This window comes from Malus domestica, chromosome 08, assembly GCF_042453785.1.
Source record: "Malus domestica chromosome 08, GDT2T_hap1".
Taxonomy (NCBI): Eukaryota; Viridiplantae; Streptophyta; class Magnoliopsida; order Rosales; family Rosaceae; genus Malus; species Malus domestica.
Genome location: NC_091668.1, coordinates 13,517,084 through 13,539,787, shown reverse-complemented (window position 1 = coordinate 13,539,787; position 22,704 = coordinate 13,517,084). Strand labels below are relative to the sequence as shown.

Sequence of the window (22,704 nt, the reverse complement as noted above, 5' to 3'; positions counted from 1 at the left end):
GCCTCTCTTTTTTGTGATGAAAAATTCCTAAATTATGGGAGTGGCATATCTTGTAATTTTTGGTACAAAAAGAAAGTTAGTTATCATACATGTGGCACAAAAATTGTAGAATAAAAGTTTAATCAAATCTTAAAAATGTATACATGTTTAGTCTAAAAAATTTAAAAATCAGGTGCCTGGATTAAAACTTTCCGATTAAAAGTTCTACCAACATATCACCTGTGAAAACGTGGATAGATCGTAGAATCTAAATCCAACAAATAAACAACCTTAATTAAAAAGAACAAATGACACACGATATTTCTAATACACAATGAGAAAAATCCATGGCACTAGCCGGTTAAAAAATCCACTAATTAAGAAATAAGAACTTTTACAAGACTCAAAAAGGTAGACACTACACTTGGAAGTTCTCTCTTGTACTTTTGTTCTTGTAGCACACTGTCCTTCCCTAGCTCTCTTTTGGATGAACACAGCGCACTCAATAGGTCCTCCTCACAAACAAAAAGGTTGCACACAACTTCGTCATAAAGATGAACGATATGATATAATGGAATGATATGCAATGCATGAAGAGTTTCACTAAGATCACTCTTCTAACCTAACACTCAAGAACTTTCCTTTAAAACATTTTACGCTCAAGTCTTATTTCGGTAATATGAATATAATCTTTTCTGCCAAGAGATATAGAAGCCTTCAGCCCTAAAACCCTAACATGATAAAATGCCTAGGGCAATATGGCTTAAGAAACAAGCCTTAATTGAAATGACCCAAACATACGACAACTTTTTGAAAAGATTTAGTCTTGATTTAATTAATCGAATTTGCAAACTAAATTATATTTCACTAATAAAAAACAAACATGTTAATCAACACTTAATTAATAATCCAATCATCTACAACCACATTTCGACCAAAAAAAAAATATTAATCATCTACAACCACATCATTTAGTTTACAAATTTAGTTTAAAAAATCTGGTCTTCCTCATTACCCTAAAATTAATTGATTTCCTACGAAACCAACAACCTAGAAGAAAGGAAATTAGAATTATATATTTAAAAAATCTAAATAAAATTGATTTTATTTGCTAAAACTAGGCATTTAAACTGATCTCACAATCTGAAAGATATGCAATGATGTGATTCTACATGCTACTAATCATCAAGAGTTTACGAAATATGATCGTCCAATATATGCCTTGATGTGCATATCTTCAATACTTGAATCTAGAAACTACGACACACTAAAAATCTAGAACTAATCTATTACAACTGTACAGCCCATATGGTGACGGCGTACATTTATAAGCATGTCCGGAGTTTTGACTGAGATGAGTTAAGACCAAAATTACATTTTAATATCTTAACTTTTTTTTTTATTCGAATAATATTTCAATAATCTTATTTAACTACAATTACAGTGTTGTAGCCAACTTGGCTACACCTAGTCCTGAACTCTCTACAACCAGTTACCACTCAGAAAACATGGAGTTCCCATCCACATAAGAATCCAAGTCAGCCTCCATGATCTTCTTCATCAGCAACGCCGCCTTCTCTCGTGCTCTCCCCGACCCTCTAACCGAAACATCAGCCACCAAAGTTGAGAAGTCCGGCAGCCTCAAAGCGTCTCTTACGCAGCCCTCACTTTCATCAAACAGGAGCAGCATGATTTCAGCTGCACCTTCCTTACTCAGCATGCACCTCCCTTTGAACACTTGTACCATTGAGCTCACAATCTGGTCAGTTTTGCGCAAAGCATTCAGCCCTTCATCAAACCTAGCAAGAAGGCCAAGAAACAGGAGAGAAGTACCGGCCAGATCCTCGCCGTCACTTCTCCCCACCACTTGGATGAGCGCTTCAACAGCTGCTTCTTTCACTGCCAAAGTCAGTTCCCGTGGAACTGAACAAGCTCAGCTAGAGAGCTGAGGAGGTGATGAGCAAGACTGCCAGACCCGGAAATGGCCTTGACTAGTAACTGGATGGTACCTGCTACGCCAAATTTGGCCTTGTTCTTGTCAAGCATTGCCAAACTACAAACCAGAGAGGAAGCTACTCTGCCGGACTCCGTGGAGGTCAAGGAGGCAATTATCGAATTCAGGTGGTAAAGCAGAGATTGCTTCAGATCAGGGTTCAGGGACAGGTTGAAGAGGACATACAACGAGAGAATCTGAATGCTGTCGGAGGAAGATTTCGAGAGCGCAAGTAAGGCTGGGATGGTTCCTTCTGTCTGTGCAACCAAGTTCCTGTTTTGGGAACTCACCTTGGTGATGGAAACTAAAGTGTGAAGAGCCTTCAGCTGCACTTCAGGAGAGTCAGACTGAGTCTCCGAGAAGCACTGCCTAATTGCCTCGCGTATTCGAGGAGCTGACATTGTTGGGAGAGTACTGGTTTCAGAGCAGAGGCAGGCATGCTTAAGCAGTCTTCAGGGTTGAAGCTTTGCATACAATTACCATGAAAACGATCACACACAATTGAGCCTTGAGACAAAAATTAGATGATTCCAATGCTTAGTCAAATTCTTTGGATTAACCTCCAAAACTCTTTGGTCTTGGGGTCCCATAAGTAGCAGTTTTAGAGCATATTCCAAAGGCCAGAGACATTAAAATCCACAAATTGTATCCACTTTACGCCTCTTTTTATTGTCTTTGACATCAAAATACCATTTAGTACAATGAAATGATTTCCGCACACCCTTTTTTCCCTTCACACCCATGTTTACTTTTGCTCATTGATTATTATTTGATTTATTGAACGCAAAGATAAAAAATAAGTAAGGGGAAGAAAGTGGCGTGCAGTGATCACTTCCCAGTATGAAATAAGAGAAAAGAAGAAAACGATTGGAGCAACACAAGTTTCTAAACTGTTAATGTTGGATTTGGATAACACACAACAGCATCCTTGAATAGCTAAATACAAAGACAAGATTATGAGATGTATTACGACTAACACGTAGTCATTAATTTTTATTTTAAAGCAATCGACTCAATCATTTTGATCTTCGTACACAATTCAAAATTATCAGCCACTCAAACGTATCCAGTTCTAATGAACTGACCATGAAACCAAAATTATCACCGACAGAAAAGTCGAACACAATCTCTTAAGAACGACGGATCACCGAAAAACAAACCAGAAAATAATTATTGAAGCTACACAGTATAAAAGACTGCCCCCCCCCCCCCCCCCCCCCCCTCCCCCAAAAAAAACAAAAAATCATGTAAATCAAATTTTTATTTGCGCAAGAAACCTGTCAGCCAGATCAATGGTGACCATCTGGAGGACCTCCTTTGCCAACCACTTGCAGCTGTTAAAAGTTTATCACAAATTGGATCAGTCAATTTATTCAAGCACCGGTTCATCTATATACTAAGATGTACAGAGAAAGAAAGAAAAGACTTTGGACACGAAGAGGGATAAAAGGAAAAAGGAAATAGTCAGACTCAGCAAGTCACCTTAAAAACTTGGGTACAGACAGGGCATTCGTATGGCTTTCCTTTCTCCAGCCAAAACCACACGACATCATGCTCATCATCTGCAAACATAAATGTTCAGAAATTACAGTTAACCGTACCTTTGGAATGACTTGATTTGACCAGCATGAAAAAAAATTATGCATCTAAATGGAGAACTTTACCTCCTCCCTCAATACCAGGGCATCCGACTATTCTTTTGTCATAGACAGACTTGACGATCGCAGGTGCTTCCTATGACATAGAAAGTACGGTAAGATTAGTTACATGAGAAAGTTGATTGAAGACGACCACATATTTCCAGTTAAACGGAAGATGTCGTGCACAGATTTACACACTTTCACATCCATTTGACGTGTACATAAGGAAATGAGAGGCAGAGTGCAGGAAGAGATTTGATATTGATAAGCAAAAGTTTTTATTCCTTCAATGAAAAGACAGGATCCCGCAATTATTAGGAACTTCAAGAACAACCAGGAAACCATCGATCCATCGCTCTTTGGCGGTTGAAGGAAGATTAAGACGATTAGTACTACTTTTGGTAAGCGAGATGGCCATGGCAAGTGATGGCGTAGAACGGTGAAACACAAAATCTGGCAACATTAAACTTGCAATCATGGTGCAAACCACATTTATCATGTATACTTGCGAATGATGCAGCAAGAACAAGTCAGAAACTCTCGAAGATCCTTCCTATATACCGAATAACTATAACAAAAATGAAATCCAAGAGATGAAATAGAAGGACTACCTTGGTACCGAAAGGACCAACAGGATAATTGATTTCAAGAACGTCCCTTCCCTGCATATAATGAGATTAGCCAGTAATTAAGCAAAACTCTCGTATCTTTATAGAGTTCGATACAAATCACAACCCAACAATCGTAATTATCAACCTCAAGCTCGGCAGCAAGTTCCTCAAGCTCGTGACCGGTAGCAGTCGGATTAGCTTCCTGAGGGTTTTTCTTCAGAGCTTCATACACCACAAAAAGAATATAAATCAAACGCATTATATATCAAATCTCCAATTCTTGAGACCGCTCAAAGTTTCAAATTTTGAGCAACAAATTAATCACAACCATTAGCGGGTAATCCGCCTTCTCATTTCGCGAGATCAGAGAATTCTTAACGTGCCTACGTTTTCCCGGGAACCAAACAGAAAGCAACAACCTAATCGAGATCAGAACAACGTATAAAAAAACCCAAGGAACTGGAAACGCACGGGAGGTGGAAGCGGAGGCAATGTGGGGAGCGGCGGGAGGAGCGGACTTGGGCAACGGCGTAGACGAAGGGGAAGACGCCGAGGAGATTACGAACCTACGAGTGTGATAGAGAGACGAGGATCTGCATGAGGCTGAGGCGGCGATGTTTTGGAGCTGAGCAGAGGAAGTAGATGCCACGCGCCTCCACATTTTCGCGGTGCGTCGTATTTGTTGGTGGTTTTTGACTATTTCTCCTCTGCCGAGTGCGGGGGTGCGATTGCCAAATTTTGTACGCGCGAGTCACTGAGAAACTCAACAACTGAGGATTTGCCGCTATTTATGGAAATTTGGTTTGTCGGGTCGGGTCAGTTATTAACATTTTGTATCGGGTAAAACTTGTAATTGGTATCAAAAAAAAAAAAAAACTTGTAATTACCAGTTTACCACTGAGCTAAAAAGTATTTTTGTTGGATACTAAGCTAAGGTTGGGCAGTGTTTTTTTGGAAACAGGCTAGGCAGTGTTTGGTTCATTCAAACTAGTTATTATATCTTCAATCTTTAATTCTTGTCTTCAATATCTATTTTGATTAGATTAAGGATTGTGAGATTAGTCTACAATACCTACATGTATTCAGTACAATCACAATTTCGACGATCATATGGTGATTCTATTAAATGACATCAATTACAAATAACCGTTATAAATGTATTAAATACATGTAAGTATTTTAGGTATGATCATTTAAACCAATTTTTTCTTTAAAAATTAGTTAAGCACCCTCGGAATTGTTTCTGTATAAAGTTTTTTTATTCTTTTTTTGAACAAACAATATTATATACACTAATGGGGAAAGAGGTGGGCTTAGCCTCACAGTGGGTTAGTAATAATGTGGTTCAAATTCGCCTTTAACGAGAATCGAATCTAAGACTCATAACTTACAAATAAAGAAGCATTCGACCGTTGTACTAAGTGGCATGTATAAAGCTTTTTGACACAATTGGTTTCACCAAAGGTGCTTAGAAACATGGTGCTTCCCAAAAACCGTTTATACTAGTCGGCTTCCTGGAATCATGATTTGGTTATGAGTTGTTTCGTGATGCTTCATTGATCCTCTCAATTCCGTTGAGCGGCATATTACCTACGGATATGACTCGAAAGGATTATTTTCGTCAAAAGTGCATATAAAATTGCTTACTGTATGCGTAATCAGGCTTCTGTTTTGCATCTGAGCACTACTGGTGTCCCTATGTGGAAAGCTAATATCCCTGATACGGCGAAAATGTGCGTTTGGAGGGCTTGCCTCAACATTCTACCTACTCGGAGTCAATGCTACATGCGTTTAGTTATTGCCTATTTGCCCGAGCGGTACATTTCTCCTCCCATTTGAATTTGGGTCCAAGGCCTTCGGTGCATTCCTCTATGTGTAATTGGGTGTCTTTGTGTGTTTCTTCCATTCCTGCTAGTCAAGAAACTCTCTGCTATGGGATGGCAAAGTTGAAAGCCCGGCATTGGTATTGTCATTTAACCAAACTGCATCTTGATGAATTCACCAAGGCTAAGCCTGCATTCCAATCTCTACCTATACAAGCTTCGTCCCTCTGATGTCCCCCTCTAGGTGGCTAAAGAATAATGGGGATGGTTCTTTTATTGCTGCTACGAATCTGGGAGGTGTAGGTACGGTATTTCACGGCGAAGCAGATAGCTATGCTGGAGGTTTTGTTCGTCAAATATCCCCTGCATCAAATACCACGATGGTAGAATTGCTTCTTGTTCTCGACGGTGGTGTTGGGCTATGTAATGGAACTTGCCGAGGATTACGACAGTGATTCTTACAGGTTGTTCAAGCTATTGGTTGTCTTAAGCAGGGGCCTTCTCCCATGGATTTATTAGTGGAGGGCATCAGAATTAGCTTGCGGGTATTCGAAGCTTCGCATATTTGACATGTTCGTTGATCCACCAATGTACCGGTACACCGTATGGCCAAGTTGGCTACTTATTCGAACTCTGGTTTTTGTTGGTTCAAGGAACTGTATGAGCTTTTTCCAATTCAAATAAATCAACTATCGTTTCTCTTCAAAAAAACAAAAAACAAAAAACAAAACAAAAAACATAAAATAAATAAATAAATAAGTCAAATCTACCAAATGGAGTGAGAGGACTCAGAAATGCTTCTGGGTCGAACATCGAATAACGGAGTAAACAGTAAACATACTTCAATCTTAAATTTGCATTTCCATCAAATTTTCTAAGCACCGATATGCCAAATTCATATTTTTCAAAGTAATTAATAACGACCAAACCCCCGAGACTAGAAACCCTCAAAACCTGAAAAAGCCAATTATGAAAAGCACTTTCGAAAGTATAACAAATCATACGAACTCGAATTAATGAGGCACAGAAATATGATGATCTAGCAGCACAAGATCCACAATCCTCACGGGTGAAATCCACCTACAATTAAAACAGCTTCAACGATATCACGTCCCTCAAAGTACCCCAAGTAATACTCATTTCTCAACACCGGTAAAATCTATCAATGGCCAACTCCATCAAAAGTGGATCAAAACATCTCCGTTGCTACTACGATGTCATCATTTTACACTCGACTAAGGGGAAACATCATCGTACGAAACCAGGCCCTTCTTCCCTTTTGGGCTTCCTGACGATGACCTGGACCTGCTTTTGCCCGTCCGAATTGGGGATCTGGAATCCAATGAGGACCTTGATCTCGACCTTGATGGGCTTCTGCTTCTTGATGAAGATCTTGCCCTCTCAACCCGAGGAGAGACGTGTGATCTACCCACCTCCACTGGAGAACGACTGCGGCTCTGAATGGGGCTACGACTTCGCACTGGGCTACGGCTCCTGATGGGGCTACTGCTACGACTATAGTTTCGGCTGCGGTAACGAGGGCTGCGTGATACTGGACTTCTGCTTCTTCTGCTTCTGTATCTGCAGATATGAGTTAAATGAAATCACCCGTCTCTATATGATCCAACCACAAACAAAATGACTAAGGGAGAAACACAATCATAAGGCACGAAGAAAGATACGTGGCCAAATCCCAATAAGTTTTGTCACAAATGCATTATATCTTTTATGGAAACTCGGACTCTACAAATTCACCAACATGCAATTCAACATAAGCAGCCTGAATGCTAGTCCAGCACAGTATATGAAGCAGCAGCTTATAAGAGGGTGATAAACATACCTAGGAGGTGTTCTTCTTGGTGGGCTTCTATAGCGCCTCGGAGAATATCTGGACCTTCTATAACTTGAATACCTAGAAACACAAATTGGGCATGCACATTATGTGCAATTGCAATGCAAAAACAAAGTTCGCAGTCAATCACCACATGATCTACACTAGACGATAGTAAAAGAACTTGCAAAAAAAACAAATGACTTGCAATTACCTGTCACGATCACTTCGACCACCACCATAACGATAAGATCTCACAGGAGGAGACAAAGAAGGGGTTCTGTACCTCCGTGCATAAGAGTACCGCTGACTGAAACCCCGCCCTCTTCTAACGCGCTTTGGTGAGGCATCAGGTGAAACACTTCTTGACAAGCTCCTCCCCCGATTTGGTGATAAAGGCGACCTTACCCTACGCGCTACTGGGCTAGGACTCCTTGAATAGCTGCGATGGTTATTCCCGCTTGGGGCCCTCAGCGGACTGCGGCTAGCAGTTTTCCTAGAACGAAACCTACCTGAACTTCTGCTTGCACTCCTTCGAGAAGATCTAACTGGGCTTCTGCTTCTTGATACTCTTACAGGGCTTCTGCTTGCACTCCTTCGAGAAGATCTAACTGGGCTTCTAGTTCTTGAGACTCTTACAGGGCTTCTGCTTGCTCTCCTTCGAGAAGATATAACTGGGCTTCTGCTTCTTGAAACTCTTACAGGGCTTCTACTATTTGATTTGTGCAATGATTTTCTTGGTGGACTTCTGCTTGTGCTTGAAGCTCTGGCAGGGCTTCTGCTAATTGATTTATGTGGTGGTTTTCTAGGTGGACTTCCGCTTATGCTTCTTGGAACTTTTACTGGGCTTCTGCCATATGGTGGGCTCCTGCTTACAGGGCTCCTGCTTATGCTTCTTTGAGACCGGGCTTTCACTGGACTCCTACCCTTCCAGCCCTTCATTGGTCTTTTGTTGAAATCTCTGGCTGGGCTTCTACTGCTATCGCTTCTAACAGGACTCCTGCTGATGCTCCTGCTCCTTTGAGGGGGAGGAGGAGGGCTTCTACTAACACTCGAACTCCTGCTCTCACTCCGTTTGCGACTTAAGCTTGGGCTCTTGGTCGGACTCCTCCTGGGACTAATACTCATACTCTTACTCATGGCCCTCTTAGGACTGAAGCTTCGGCTCCTGCTGATCAACTTTCAATAAAATACCAGATCTGGAAGAATCGGTAAGCATAAAGAATAACTGAGGGGTGACAAGAATGGAAAGAAGACCTAGATTTGCCTGGGTGATCATCAACTATGTCAGGCTGTCTATCTGCACTTTTGTCATATTTACCACCTGCAAGTCCATTGCTCTGCTGATCTCCATTCTCCTTGGGATATGCACCGTCTTTCACAAGCACTTCAGCTTCCTCCCTCTTCTTAAGGTAGATTGAAGCATCACCTTCGCCTGCAACAAGTGGTTGGTTTCCAACAGCAGAAATCACAAAAAACCATGAGAACAAAACACAAATCAATTAGTAAGACAATGAAAAACAGTGACACAGGTCGGCTTGGGGGCATTGACCCATTGTAAGAATGTCCTGAATCATCTCAGCTTAAATTCATTTTCCATTAAGCACAACGTTCAACATTAACAATCCAATGTCACAACAAAACAGATATTCAAGTTCAATCCACCAAAAGTAAAAATATAACAAGCTTGAAAAATGCAGGCCACATATGTGATAAGGATAGCTTTGACCCATTCATCAATAAAATGCTGAACCCCAGGACCCGTAGATATAGCAAACCCAGACACCAAATGCTATATTTGCTAACTTTCTCCAAAACAAATATCAACCCCACCCACCTAATATAAAAACCTAATTTGCAAAAGGAAAGGTAAACAAGAAAAATCTTGATCTAGAAAGATCATGTGAGTAAATAAACTACTATCATCTAGAAGGTGAGATAGAACAATTATCATAACGGATGTACCACAGCTCAAGAATGCCGAAGAAATTAGTTATAGTACCAGATTTTTCAGAGATGTCCTTCTTAGACTTTTGATCCTTCCTTTTGGCGTCAAGGCCATCATCTTCACAGCTACTTTCACTTTTAATTTCACTCTCAGAATCAGTATGACCATGTGATGCCCTTGAGAACAGAAAAAAATATCAGCAAGGTGAGAATTTAAGTCCTTATAAAACCTATACCATTTCCTAAACAAGGTTTCCTATTAAAAAGAACATATTAGGAGAGGACGTTAACTACTAAAAAGGCAAGGACTACTAGCCTTACATGAGATACTGCTCAAGTGGCAAGAACATAAAAAGTATTTTCATGTGAAAAACAATAAGGGTGAAACCATAAAACATTAAGCATACAACCTTTTTGATCTGATCTTAGATTTCTTATCATGCCGCCTTCGCTTTTTGTCACGCCTTTTATCCCGCCTCTTTCCGCGTCTATGCTTGTCTCTTTTAGAAGATCTCTTTCTTTTCTTATGCCTGTCATCACTTGAAGAACTAGCATAAGATGATGAGGACACATCTGAGTCAGACTCACTATCTGACTCAGATGACTCAGATTCAGAATCTGAGGAACTGTCTGATTCAGATGAATCGTATCTCCTTCTCCTCCTCTTCCTTCTATCTTTGGAATATTTTTTGTGTTTAACCCTTCGCCTCAGTTCATGACTATTAGCTTCTGAAGAAGCATCCTTCCCAACTTTCACTTTACTTGCTCTCTTTATCTCTGCACATACAAACTATAAATAAAAATAATAACAAAGAAAACGCATGGTATCAAAGGAAAAGTTAGGGTTTTGATAACCCTTAGATACCAATATTTTTTCATATTGCTGAGAAATTAAAAGACAACACCGAAGTAGTTTCTCCATAACTGTTACCTTCGTTATATTCGCCACAATTGATCACTTTAACTAATACAGTTGGATTCCCATCTTCATCGCCCGCATTTTCAATCTTTTTCAGGACCTCATGCCCTTGTGCAAGCTTCCCGAAAACTATATTCTTTCTGTACAATGATACACAACTGTAATTAGACTGAAGAACCCACAACCTCTCATCAGATTTTTAACAGTCTGAGGAAATCATAAGTCACCAACAACTTTATAAAACTGCCTACTAAATGGCAAAAAGTAAGAATATTTACAAGCGAACAAAACCAAGTCTATAGTAAAAGAAAGTAAAAAAAAAAATTATGAAAATGAAAGCATACCTGTCAAGACTACGATTAGCTGCAAAAGTGATGTTGAAATGAGAACCTAAAGAGTCACGAACAGCAACAGGCATAGATAGAAGGCCAGGTCCAGAGTGTTTGAGCACAGGTGACTCATCTGAAGCAAAGTTAACTAACACTATTAATAATCAGAAGCATCCCCAAATTAAATAGCATTGAATTAATACTTAACTAGACCTGAGAACACGCAATTTCAAGATAATTCTACGAGTTCATAGACTACAGTTCCCTGAGTAGTGAGTATTACAATCCCTACTCAAGGAAGCTTGTGACAGTGAGACATGATCACAAACTTAAAAAAGCAGGGACAGGGGGTGAATAGAGCTATAACCATAGTTTATTGATAAGCAAGAGTTGTAATTTTGCTTATAGAAATATTGCACAGACATAGATATTGATGCAGATACTGTTGTCACTATTACCTGGAAACTTCTCACCATAAATGCTTTCACCAGCTGTGCCTACAGAACAAACATAAAAGACCAGTAAAACTCAGACTCAAGTCACGTTAAAAGAGACCTTCCACCATGCTTTGGTATTACCAGGGTATACAGCATTACAAAAATAATGTCATCATTGGTAGTTTTTTTTAATATTAAGACAAATCAATTATTCCACCGAAAATTTAAAATTGCGGTTTTCAGTTTGATTAGCCATAAACAATTTCAAGAAATAAATATATCAAAACACCTGATACTGCCTATGCAGCCAAGATGCCCTTTATGCTTCTAGGTCAGCTCACCACGGATTGATCCTGGTCCAAGTCTAAAGACATTGTGTTGGGGGGTGGGGGTGTGTTGGAAGGGAGTTGGAATTTTTTGTGTTTACAACCTATTCTAGTTATCTATCTCTCCGCCTAGTTCTATGCCACTTCATTTTTAGCTCAAAGCGAGACCCTTCTAATTCTCCAGAGCCTTTAAATGACATGACTTATTAATTAAATCCTAAACCATAAGCCCAGGATAATAAGATAAAAGGCATTTGCACATACATAATGGAGCCATATTCTTTCACTGTTAACAAGAAACAATCAGAGTTATAACCTAGCAAACACATTTAGGACTTGATATCCAATGATTATACCAAAACTAGAGTATTTGGTCGACTCGGAATCCCAGGAGCACAAAGCAGCATCTGTAGTTTCCAATATAAATTTCCTAATCAGCATAAATATAATTCTCTGTATTGTCGGTATATGGAAGCCTAATTGAAAATGTTTATATAACAGCATTTATCTTAAACAGGCTGCATTCTGCCATCTCATTTTTGGTAATTATATGTTCAAACACTACTATAAACATCATGCTTGAAAATAAGTCTTGCATAACCGAAATCAACACTTTAATGCTTATAAAATTTCTTGAAATTCTGTGCTTGTTTACTTGAACCAACTTATATCAACACTTTTTTTCTCAGTCCATCTTCAAAGAAATAGTGTTTTTAGTGATAAACATGAATTCAGACAAGAATGTGATATCGATTTTGGCCCAGATTTAATGTGCAAGCTGGAATGACACATTAAATGTAATGGCTGCAGGAAAGAGATAATTATAATACTTACCGTCTCTTTTCACAAAATCGCCACCCTGCAAAATGGACATCGTTCATTAACCCCTATAAGTTATAAAGGAAATGTGAATACAAAATTGGTTTGGGCATGACAAAGCTAGTAAATTTCAAGGATATACAACTTAGTAAGTACAACCTTAAAACTATATCACAAGAAAAGCAGTCGTGACCATCAGCCCTGTATCCTACAGCATAAACAAGGGTAACTGATAGACAAACCACTGCTAAGTCATGCTCAACCAAAAATTTGTATGGAAGACGAATCTAAAAGTAAGATGAGGAGGCATACCTGTGCGTTATAACCTTTTACAATACGATGGAAAAAGGACCCTTTGTAGTGCAGTGGTTTTCTACTTTTTGGACCAATTCCCTGCTCTCCTGAGTATTCAATAAAATAACAAATTTATGAGAACAGAAAGCCTTCTGATTTTAGTATGATAATGTATAATAACATCCCCAAAGAAGGAACAAAAGTGGAATCTCAGAAGCAATACAAGAAATTGATTATACGAATTGTTCATGTCCATAGAGCAATTCATGTAATCATGGTGGATACAGAATCCCATATAAAAAGTTAACAAATATGTTCTAAACGAAATGATATATATTACCTGTACATAGAGCACGAAAATTTTCTGCAGTCTTGGGAGCAACATCAGAGAAAAGCTGTAAAGCAATCACCAAAAAAATTATAAAGGTCTAACTCATTAGGAAATGCAAGAATTGTCACATAGGAGGAGCTGAGACGAACAAGAAAATCCACATCATTCATTACACAGTTTACACCGAAAGAAAATATCTAGACTGAATATATGTGTTCATGAACAGTACCTCAAAAACCATTCTTTCATAAGGATCGCCATCAACGGACACATCCATAAAAACAAAGGGGTTCTTCTTCTTCGTCATTCGTTTGTCTTCGAGAAACAAAACTCAAACCACTGATGTACGGAATTAATTGCACCTCACTGAGCCAACCACAGTGATACTAATAAATTCAAAGATAAAACGGAAAAAGAAAAAAAAAAAAAAAAAAAACCTATTCAACTATTACTCAATCACCCCATGTACAAATATGATGCGTTCTAACTGTAAATAAGTATTTCAAGCGTCAGAAAAACGATCATTTTCACCATAGAAACCATTGCGGCTCTACCCAAAACCAGCAACTAAATCCACTTAACAGAAGCAGGAATCTAAGCATGCAGACATATATTTAAGTTCCAAGTTACTAGTTAGATTAAATCTGATCATCGATCCAATGCAACCGTTTCGTAGGCAAACCCAGATCAGAATATGCAAAAGCAATCCCTAACAATAACCAAATCAAGCTCTCCTTAAACCCTAGCTAAATTTCCACAACCCCTAAACCCAAATGCATGCGCAAAACATGATAACTGCATCATCGAACTAAATTGAAAACATATTTCACTTTATTTCTCATCGAACTTTCCAACTAATGAATTTATGATCATATCAACAACAAAACTAACGAAAAAAATAACAGAACTCCAAATTTTCTACAGCAACCATGCACGTACGGAGCATAAAAATGCGAATAAATGGGGAAAAATTAGGTTTTTAATTGAGAAAAGAGGGGTGATGAAACCCTAGTGAGTTCACCTGAGAGACGCAGAGAGCCACAGAAAAGTGAGGAGACGAGATGAGAGAGTGAGGCCTGTCGAAAAATACCTAAAGCTCCTGAGAAAATATATAAAGGGGTCTGGCCGCTTCTGCTGAGCGAAGTTACTGGACTGTCCCTGTTCTTCTTTGATAGTGGTACCTTGACAATATTGCCCCTCGTAGGTTTTAAATTTATTTTTTATTTTTATCAACGATGAATTTGTTAGACTAGATAGTCAACGGGGTTCGAATCTATAATCTCCTCGTGAGTTGAATAATTTCAATTTTTTATTTATAATCTCCTTATTTTTTCTTTAAGCTGGATAAAATGTTATATTTTCATATTTGTGAAAGGAAAATTTTTGAATATTTCTTTTTTGGTTTCTGACATTTGTATATTTGCTTATCTTCATATTTATATCAATTTTTGAGAAAAAAACAATCGTATTTATTTGTAGAGGTCTCTGTAGACCTGATTTTATTAGTAATTTTAGTTTTTTGTGTACCTTAGCGAATTTGGACCTTTTTTGCTTGATGGAAACAAAGATAGATTTAGATAAGGCCCCTAGATGTTTTTATGGAATGTTTTTTTAATAGGGTTCATTGTGTTGCTTGCTTTGGAAAACTAATAAGTCTCGTTTGGCAATTCGGACTGTACTGACTATTTCAGTCAAATAAGATAATTTGTCCTCGTTAAATTAATCGCACGTTTAGTGTAGAATCGAACTAAAAACCGACTATGTAGTAATGCATTATATTTTATGAAAACAATGTCCGTACTAGTTTTAAGAAAAAAATTGTAAATAAAATGAAAAAAAAAAGGAACAAAATTGATATCCTAGAATAATCCAGAAAGGGGCACTGCCTTTCTTGTAGTTGATCTTCTGCAAACAATCTGTTCTCGTTGATCTTCTGCACACAACCCAGAAAAGTTATGGGAATGGGTGTGGATTCATGGCAAATCGAGGCACCATGAAGGTGTGGAATGAAGCGCAGCTGACAGTGAGATTTCGGCGAAAGGGCGACTTGCAAGTCGTTGGGTTTCAGATCCTGTTAAGGAAATCGATTAATTGGATTTACATCGTGGTGGTTCGTCGCAACCTCATAAATAGAGCCAAGAAGCTTCATCTTCCAACCCTAATTAATTTCACAGAATAAAGAAGCATGATCGAACACTTCCATGGAATGTGAAACCTGGAGACATACAGGGAGAGTGGAACTTGGAGTCTAAGCATTTCATGTGGGAATTCGTACCTGAAATTGGAGTATCTGAAATTTTCCACTCCAACAGTTGACGCTGTATGTTGGAATTTGTCCAAAAGGGAAAGCACAATCATTATCCGACGTTGTAACCAAGAGCAACAGTAAAACATGGGAAATTCCTCAGAGGGTCAAAACATGGGAAATTTTTAGAGGCGTAGACAACTCTTCACTGCCATCGCTGTTGCCGTCGTTCTCTTCCTCGCCTTCGCGATCGATGACAGGTCCCCCAAAGCAGATACAGCTCTTCTACAGCGACAGGTATAGTAAGTTCCGTAGGGACCAAAGGGCAGTCTCCATGTTGGAACTTGTAACCCATCGGTATTGGTGGTCTGCGAGCATGCCTGCCAGGGCAAGAGCTTTATTCTTAAACCAGGTTTTCGGAACTTCGAAAAGAGTGGCGGATTTCAAGTAGCATTTATACATCATCCATGTACAAAATGGCTATGGTGTTGGAATGCACCATTTAAGACAAGTGCACCGGATGAGACTGAATACAATCTATTACTATTGGATATTGATGCTTTTGATCGGACGGGAACATATATTTTCCTTGGTGGTTCACTTGATTGTACGGGTGGAATACTAATAGCCAGGGATAATATGAATAGGGATTATACATGAAAAAGATCGAAAACCTACGTACACAACATGTGTTCAAGGTTGCAAAGCAAGGAAACATGCTCAAAGCTCACTCTTGTGACACCAAGGGCAATGAAATTGCCTTAATAGATAAGAACTATCACATTGATTTATAATCAGTTTCGTATTCATGCAATTCATGGTTTTTGTTTGGCAAAGAAAACTGAGAACACTGAATCACTAACATGGAATCTCAACTTATTTATCACTTACTGTATCACTTATGTCAATAAATAATATGAGTAAAGATTTCACTATTAATGTCGTGGCCTCATATTGACAAGGCTAATGGGGATTTATTGGAATTGTGCTGGTAGTGGAACGTTCCAATTTATGAGAATATGGAGAGAAAGTGGAAATGTTTCTATAACACATCATTTGGTTGCATATTGAAAAGGAAATTATTCTGCAAGCACTCATGGCTTAAAGCACTCTATTACTACATAAATTCATAATCGAAGATCATAAGACCGTCATTTAGAACAAATCAAGGCCGAAGGCCCAAGACTATGGGAACGTACAAAAAGTCGCCTTGAGAAGACATGAATGCCCTCCAAGCAACAATGGGGGCATAAATTTATACCCCAGACATAAGAAGAACTAGTAAAAGGTTTGTTTCTAGACTCTTTCATATCACTCAATAGATTTGTTAATTGGCCCTAAACTCTTATTTAAAAAAAAAGGCAACTCTAATTAATAATTGCTAATCAAACTGCAAAAACAACAGAGTGAGCTTCAACTGTGTTCAAATTTCTGAATCAACAGATTCAAAGGTCTTGATATGCATTATTAACCAAAGGCATCCATTACATTTTAATAAAAAATTTCCCTAATGGACTGCAATTCAGATACAGTTTGAAAGATCAAATTCAAACATTGAAGCACTCAAGCACTCAAGCAATTTAGGTAATGCTTGAAAGATGAAATTCACACACTAAAACCACTATGCAACATATTCACATGAGTCACAGTAAGAACTTACTAACCAAAACTTTACCGCAGCCAAACGCTAGGTCCTTTCCATTAGTTAAGTAAATTTTACATAGCTGCATTGACATTGGAATAAGGGAAATAAATTAGTAATCTTAATTTTTTTTTAATGAACTCAAAAAGATTTCCCAACTTGCTTGTTTTCCTTGCATTAACAATTATAAGCACAGAGGGGAATGGATATTTCCCAACAAATAATGCAAAAACCAATAATTTTTGTGGTTGATGTGTATAGCAATTGTATCAGAAAATCAAACCTTGAATATCATACAACGAACATGGCTCTGCAAGTAGCCCGCTTCAAGCACGATGGAACTCTGATCTGACTATCCCATCATGCCACCTATAGAAAATACCAATTGATAAAGAGTCAATATTCGATAAATTTATCTCACAATTTTTTTTATTTAAACCGATTCTTTTTATATGGTTCATCACATAAGTGGTTTCTGAGAAATCCAAGCAACTAAGCTACTGGCAGGATTTGGAGATAAATCTCGAAACGGTATGCAATTCAATGACAACTGAAAGGGCTGAAAGGGAAGTAGTGGTATTGGTGATATTAGGATACAATCAGAAAAGCATTGAAATGCTTAGCTTTTAGTCTAACACATTTTTCTTCTTTAGAGAAGAGAGGCATGAGAGAGCAATAGGAACATTCTAACAGGATTTCTATAAACTAGATTTGTGAATGAATGTTGGGTTGGGCCACTTCACAACAGGTGCTCACTCTCACTCTAGGTTCCAAGTTCCACACACACACACACACACACACACACACACACACACACCAATATTATTACTTCAAAAAACTACTAATTAAGAGAAATAAGAAACTATATATATATCTATGTGTGTGTGTGTGTGTGTACAATGGAGCAAATACGGATATTAGTAATGGTGGAGATCAGACTCCCAACGAATCAGATAGGTGAAAAAGAGAGGAAGCAATATGGGTCATACATGAATATGTACAGTTTTCCTTCTTCAACTAAAGCATTTAAATTCCTCTAATCTTCACCTTTTATAACCATAAAAACAACAATCCCAGATTTTGGGTTGAACAACCAGTCATGGATATCCCACATCAAATCCAAATAAGAGGAATAAACAACTTAAAAAGCAGCAACATTGCTACTTGCTAGTCTTCCTGACACACCCTGACCTAGAAAGGTCGAAGCATGCTGGCCATCACCGTGAGGTGACGTAAACATAAGGGTAAGTGATGTAAAAAGTGAATAAAGTTAAACTAATTAGAACTAAACAGTGAAAGAATGCGCAAATCGTGGGGTGAACCCACTACAATTATTCAGAGCGTAATAGACAGTGAGACTACAGAAGAGTAGTCAAAATAACTAAAGTACACTTATTACATAACAGTGATAAGTTCGTCCGTCTAAAACAAAAAGGAAATGTCAGAACTGCCGAGATTCCTCGAGTGCTACAAAGAGTACAACTATCTAGGTCCTGGAGGGGCGAAAAAACAAAGTTGAGTGGGTCAGTAAAACAATGCTTATAAGAAAACCTTTATCTTTGTATATACTAACCCCTCGCCGTAAAACAAGTATAGTTTCCTTAAAACATACTACATAGATATGTGAACGATAAATCAACAATACTATAACAGAGTTATAACCCAACATATGCCAAGATATGATGTATCAAATGCCACAATAATATAATCATGTGATAATCATATATAGCTAAGTGTTCATCCATCTAAGCTGACACACACAAGTCTGAACAGATAATTTCTGACACAAACAGGACTGGGTGTAATCAATATGCTCTAGTGCTACAATCACGTGAAGGCCGGTGCAGAAGCACGATCACATACAAGTCGGATTGTCTAATACAATCTACCCGACATGACTGGCACCTAACTTGGATCCAAGGTGAGCGAACGGTGCGATGTGAACATACACATGAAGGACTGGCCCTAGCCCTAGGGTGAGTACTAACACCAGTGCAGCAAGATGAGCATGTACAATTATATATATGAATGTCATGACAGTAATATCCCAACCATATAGCAGCATTTATCACAATTAATATCACTATAACGATACTTGGCAAAATAAGCGTAAAAGTGAAGTAAATACGCATTTATGGAAACTATAAATATGTATAGGTATAAAAATAACTACCCACTCACAAGTACGTTGCTGGGTCGTAGCCCCCGAGCCTAGCTTGGCTTCGTAAATCCTCGGGATAAGTTTCCCCTATATGTGAAATAACTAAAATAACATTAATTAAAGCACATAACGGAAACCTAAATAAAACCCCCATAGTTTACTCAAACCTAGGGTTTAAATATATGAAATCAATCTACTCGACGTCACGGACACACACGTGTCGATCACAAGTCAGCTGGAGGCCGGATGCACCGCCTAAAGGGGCTGCACAAATTGGCCACACGCGCCTGCAAGTACAGGGGTACTCGCCTTCCTCGTGAATTTCTGCAGTTTTGCAGATTTTTGGGCCAACTTTCAAAGCTTCTAACGAGCTCGATTCTCAACCAAAAATACTTCTACAAAAGCCAAATTAAAGCTAGGAATGTGATGTATCGATCCCATTTCACCGAAAATTCGAATACGGTCCGTGTTATTCAAGAATTTGGCCTGAAAGTGGCCAAATGACCACAGTTGCAGATTTCAGAAAATTGGAAATTTCTTCCTAACTTCTAGAGTTGATTTCTAACTCGTTACTTAACCAAACTCAGTGATTCAAAAGCCATTTTGAAGTTAGGAATGTAGAGAACAAGTTTGTACCTAATAGGAGTCCAACTGTGGTCGAGGTTGACCGGAAAAATGGGTTGAAAGTGACCAAATGGTCACGGTCTTTGACTGAAAAACGTGCAGATTTCTCTTCTTAAGTTTTCTGTGTAAAACCATACGTTCAAAACACAAACAAGAGATCAATATCAACCCCTAGAATTGAAATGAAGTTTCTAAAGGTTTCTCGAGGCTTACCTGAGCTATGAATGGCCTGAAAATCATTATATCGAACTCCTCGAGTCGAACCTTCCGAGTTGGATGACCAAAACTCAGTCAACACGTGAACTAGGGGTATGGTTGAGTTCCTGGGGTCGAGATGAGCATGATGGTGTTGTTTGCTTGATGTTTGTGTGTTTTGGTGTGGTTTTGTGAAGGTTGCAGAGAAGATGAGAGAGCTCGATGAGGGAGAGAGAGAGAAGAGAGAGGAAGAGAGAGAGAGTGATGTGAGGTTTGCTTTTCTGATTGGTTGCTATAATGTAGGGATAGATGGGATTGGTTGAATGAATAATGGAGGGGATGCACGGGTAGGATAAAAAGGGAATCCAAAGGATAGGATTTCAGATTCCCTTTAGTAAAAGAAAATCGAAATCCATCTGAAGTATATATTTTTACACTTTAAAATCTACGCCGACTCGTACTAGTGTGTACAATTTAAATGCGATAGCGAGAAATAAAATGAAAGCAATAAGAATATGTCCACGTCACTTGCCAATAAGGGCATAATCGTCAAATTACATATTTGGGGAGAAATTACATAAGAAAATTAGGGACGGGTCATCACACTTCCTACATGATCTAAGAATATAATTAATTAAATAGATATATGATCACATTGACCATAAAGTATTACCTGCAACTCAAAAACTAAAAATAAGAGAGAGACTTTGTGGAAAACTTGAAATCCCTCACCCAAAAAACTCAATGCACAATTAGATCATTAGGCTTCATGTCATATTGTTTTTCGTTTAAGAAAACCTTCTTGCAGTTTGTCGTTCAAAAAATCCTACTCGAAGTAAAAATTAACAATAGTAAGTTATAGCAGCAGAAAGTATAATTAGTACATTAAATTCGACCAAACATAAAACACAATTTAACTAATATTCACATAATTCAGTAAATTCAATACCACATCAAACTTGAGATTCCAATAGGTCTAAATGTGTCAAAACCTTCTCCATATTCAACTTCAATTGCTTGAAAATACCAAAAAATAGAGCAAAATCATAATTTCATCAAAATTACTTACCCAAGGATAAGTTAAAAATAGAAAATAATCAAACCTCAGAAGCTATGGGTTCTTAAGCACCATGAAAATTACAAATTAAACCCAAACTACAACTAAAAAAAGGAAACATCAATTATCTAGATATATAAATTTATCATATGAATTACTCTCCACTAATTGTATGTTCCATTGAGTAAAGCAACTATTGTACTTCTAGGCTCATCGTCCCTAATCACATTAACCTAGAAAAAATCTAACATCAAATTGTAATTCAAAATTGACCCAAAAAAATACAACTTCAAATCGAATTTCCACACAATAAATTCAAAATCCCATCAGAGAAAATCAGATGCTAAATCCAAAACTTGCATTCTCATTAGAAAAAAAAAATGGTAAAAAAATCTCTAAAAAGAAAAACCCAAAAAAGTAAAAAGAACTTGAATACCTGAGAATGCGTGGATCCCCGATGAGCCGGTGGCAGTGGCGGTCGCGAGTTGTTCTCGGCTACTATAAGCTAACTCAGAGCATATTCGTCGGGTATTTTGGCTGCAATCCACCATGGGCTCTCGTCCTCGGCCACCTTTGTTTGCAGGCGAGAAAGAAAGCTCTCCAGATTTTGTGAATTTAGGGACTTATTTTACCGTAAAAATAATTCAGAGACTTAATTTTCACTGGGATGCTAATTCACAGATTAAATCGACAGTTCACCCTATTATATATTGTGAATAACTCACTCATGATTATACCCTAGTAACAAGAATTCATGTCTATTGCTAGTATGGACAATTTTCAGTATGCTATACATGAAGACTGAAAGCCACTTAGAGGGTGTGTACTCAAGGCTTTTGAGCAAAAGAAAAACACCCTGCATCAACTCTAATGGTGGCGAAGTTGCCTGAGAGGAAAGTTTGAACAGAATAATTGTAAAGGCAAGATGATGATGATCGGCATGCAAGCTCGGATCCCCAATATCGTGAATGAAACAAGGCTACATCGCTTTGATGATTTCCCTTGCGCTTGAACATTGTTGCTGGTAGAAATCAACATGTGAATGTTTAAGGCACGACAACTATGTGTGCCACACTAACCCGCGGTATATGCTACGGTCCAATATTTATTATGAACCGATGTTTATGAATATGAGACCAAAAATTGAAAACATAAAATTAAGGTTTATGAATTAAGATCGAAAACCCATGATCGAATGGGTTAAAAGCGAATTAAGATCGAAAACCCAAAATTGAATGGGAAAAGACCGAATTAAGATTGAAAACCCAATATCGAATTATGATAGAAAACCCAAAATTGAATGAGAAAAGACTAAATTAAGATCGAATGGGTTAAGACTGAATTAAGATCGAGAACCCAAGATTGAATGGGTTAAAACCAAATTAAGATCGAGAACCCAAGATCAAATGAATTAAGACCGAATCTAAATCGAAACCCAAGATCAAATGGAATCAAAAGGCTCGAGATAGAACATAAATATAGGCTGCAAAACCCAAAGATC

At 38.2% G+C, this 22,704-nt stretch overlaps 3 protein-coding genes across 9 annotated transcripts; all 3 read right to left on the bottom strand.

Annotated features, from left to right (window-relative positions):
* Positions 1-1,471: 1,471 nt before the first annotated feature.
* On the bottom strand, positions 1,472-2,373 carry LOC114826275 (U-box domain-containing protein 2-like). Its single transcript, XM_070826289.1, has 2 exons — positions 1,989-2,373; positions 1,472-1,878 (listed from the first exon to the last, which is right to left on the bottom strand). Exons 1-2 carry the CDS (start codon positions 2,371-2,373, stop codon positions 1,472-1,474), a joined length of 792 nt encoding a protein of 263 aa, XP_070682390.1.
* Positions 2,374-2,926: 553 nt separating this feature from the next.
* Positions 2,927-5,191, bottom strand: LOC103441407 (cytochrome c oxidase subunit 5b-2, mitochondrial-like). Its single transcript, XM_008380080.4, has 6 exons — positions 4,695-5,191; positions 4,369-4,445; positions 4,224-4,274; positions 3,637-3,706; positions 3,455-3,534; positions 2,927-3,306 (listed from the first exon to the last, which is right to left on the bottom strand). Exons 1-6 carry the CDS (start codon positions 4,882-4,884, stop codon positions 3,262-3,264), a joined length of 513 nt encoding a protein of 170 aa, XP_008378302.3. The 5' UTR covers positions 4,885-5,191; the 3' UTR covers positions 2,927-3,261.
* A 1,844-nt stretch (positions 5,192-7,035) lies between these two features.
* LOC103441408 (peptidyl-prolyl cis-trans isomerase CYP95-like) lies at positions 7,036-14,423 on the bottom strand. Of its 7 annotated transcripts, none has more exons than XM_070826910.1 (15): positions 14,301-14,360; positions 13,509-13,645; positions 13,289-13,343; positions 12,967-13,055; positions 12,814-12,862; positions 12,670-12,694; positions 11,531-11,569; positions 11,088-11,205; positions 10,756-10,883; positions 10,235-10,601; positions 9,880-10,001; positions 9,135-9,312; positions 8,092-9,045; positions 7,887-7,958; positions 7,036-7,627 (listed from the first exon to the last, which is right to left on the bottom strand). In XM_070826910.1, exons 8-15 carry the CDS (start codon positions 11,159-11,161, stop codon positions 7,282-7,284), a joined length of 2,241 nt encoding a protein of 746 aa, XP_070683011.1. In that variant the 5' UTR covers positions 11,162-11,205; positions 11,531-11,569; positions 12,670-12,694; positions 12,814-12,862; positions 12,967-13,055; positions 13,289-13,343; positions 13,509-13,645; positions 14,301-14,360; the 3' UTR covers positions 7,036-7,281. The 7 variants fall into 7 exon arrangements, with proteins under 7 accessions (XP_070683011.1, XP_070683013.1, XP_070683012.1 ...); XM_070826912.1 differs by having other exon boundaries at positions 13,509-13,618; XM_070826911.1 differs by having other exon boundaries at positions 12,814-12,883; positions 14,301-14,357.
* Positions 14,424-22,704: the final 8,281 nt, after the last annotated feature.

What these genes read in the sequence shown, in the direction of transcription:
- LOC114826275 (XM_070826289.1), bottom strand. Translation starts at nt 2,373, where the DNA reads ATGTCAGCTCCTCGAATACGCGAGGCAATTAGGCAGTGCTTCTCGGAG. An exon ending in GGCCAAATTTGGCGTAGCAG is followed by an intron (nt 1,879 to 1,988) that starts GTACCATCCAGT and finishes TGACTTTGGCAG; the next exon opens with TGAAAGAAGCAGCTGTTGAA.
- LOC103441408 (XM_029107064.2), bottom strand. Translation starts at nt 13,586, where the DNA reads ATGACGAAGAAGAAGAACCCCTTTGTTTTTATGGATGTGTCCGTTGAT. An exon ending in GATCACCCAGGCAAATCTAG is followed by an intron (nt 9,046 to 9,134) that starts GTCTTCTTTCCA and finishes GTTGATCAGCAG; the next exon opens with GAGCCGAAGCTTCAGTCCTA. An exon ending in CCAAGAAGAACACCTCCTAG is followed by an intron (nt 7,628 to 7,886) that starts GTATGTTTATCA and finishes TCATATCTGCAG; the next exon opens with ATACAGAAGCAGAAGAAGCA.
- LOC103441407 (XM_008380080.4), bottom strand. Translation starts at nt 4,884, where the DNA reads ATGTGGAGGCGCGTGGCATCTACTTCCTCTGCTCAGCTCCAAAACATC. An exon ending in CCCTGGTATTGAGGGAGGAG is followed by an intron (nt 3,535 to 3,636) that starts GTAAAGTTCTCC and finishes TTATGTTTGCAG; the next exon opens with ATGATGAGCATGATGTCGTG. An exon ending in TCTGTACCCAAGTTTTTAAG is followed by an intron (nt 3,307 to 3,454) that starts GTGACTTGCTGA and finishes AACTTTTAACAG; the next exon opens with CTGCAAGTGGTTGGCAAAGG.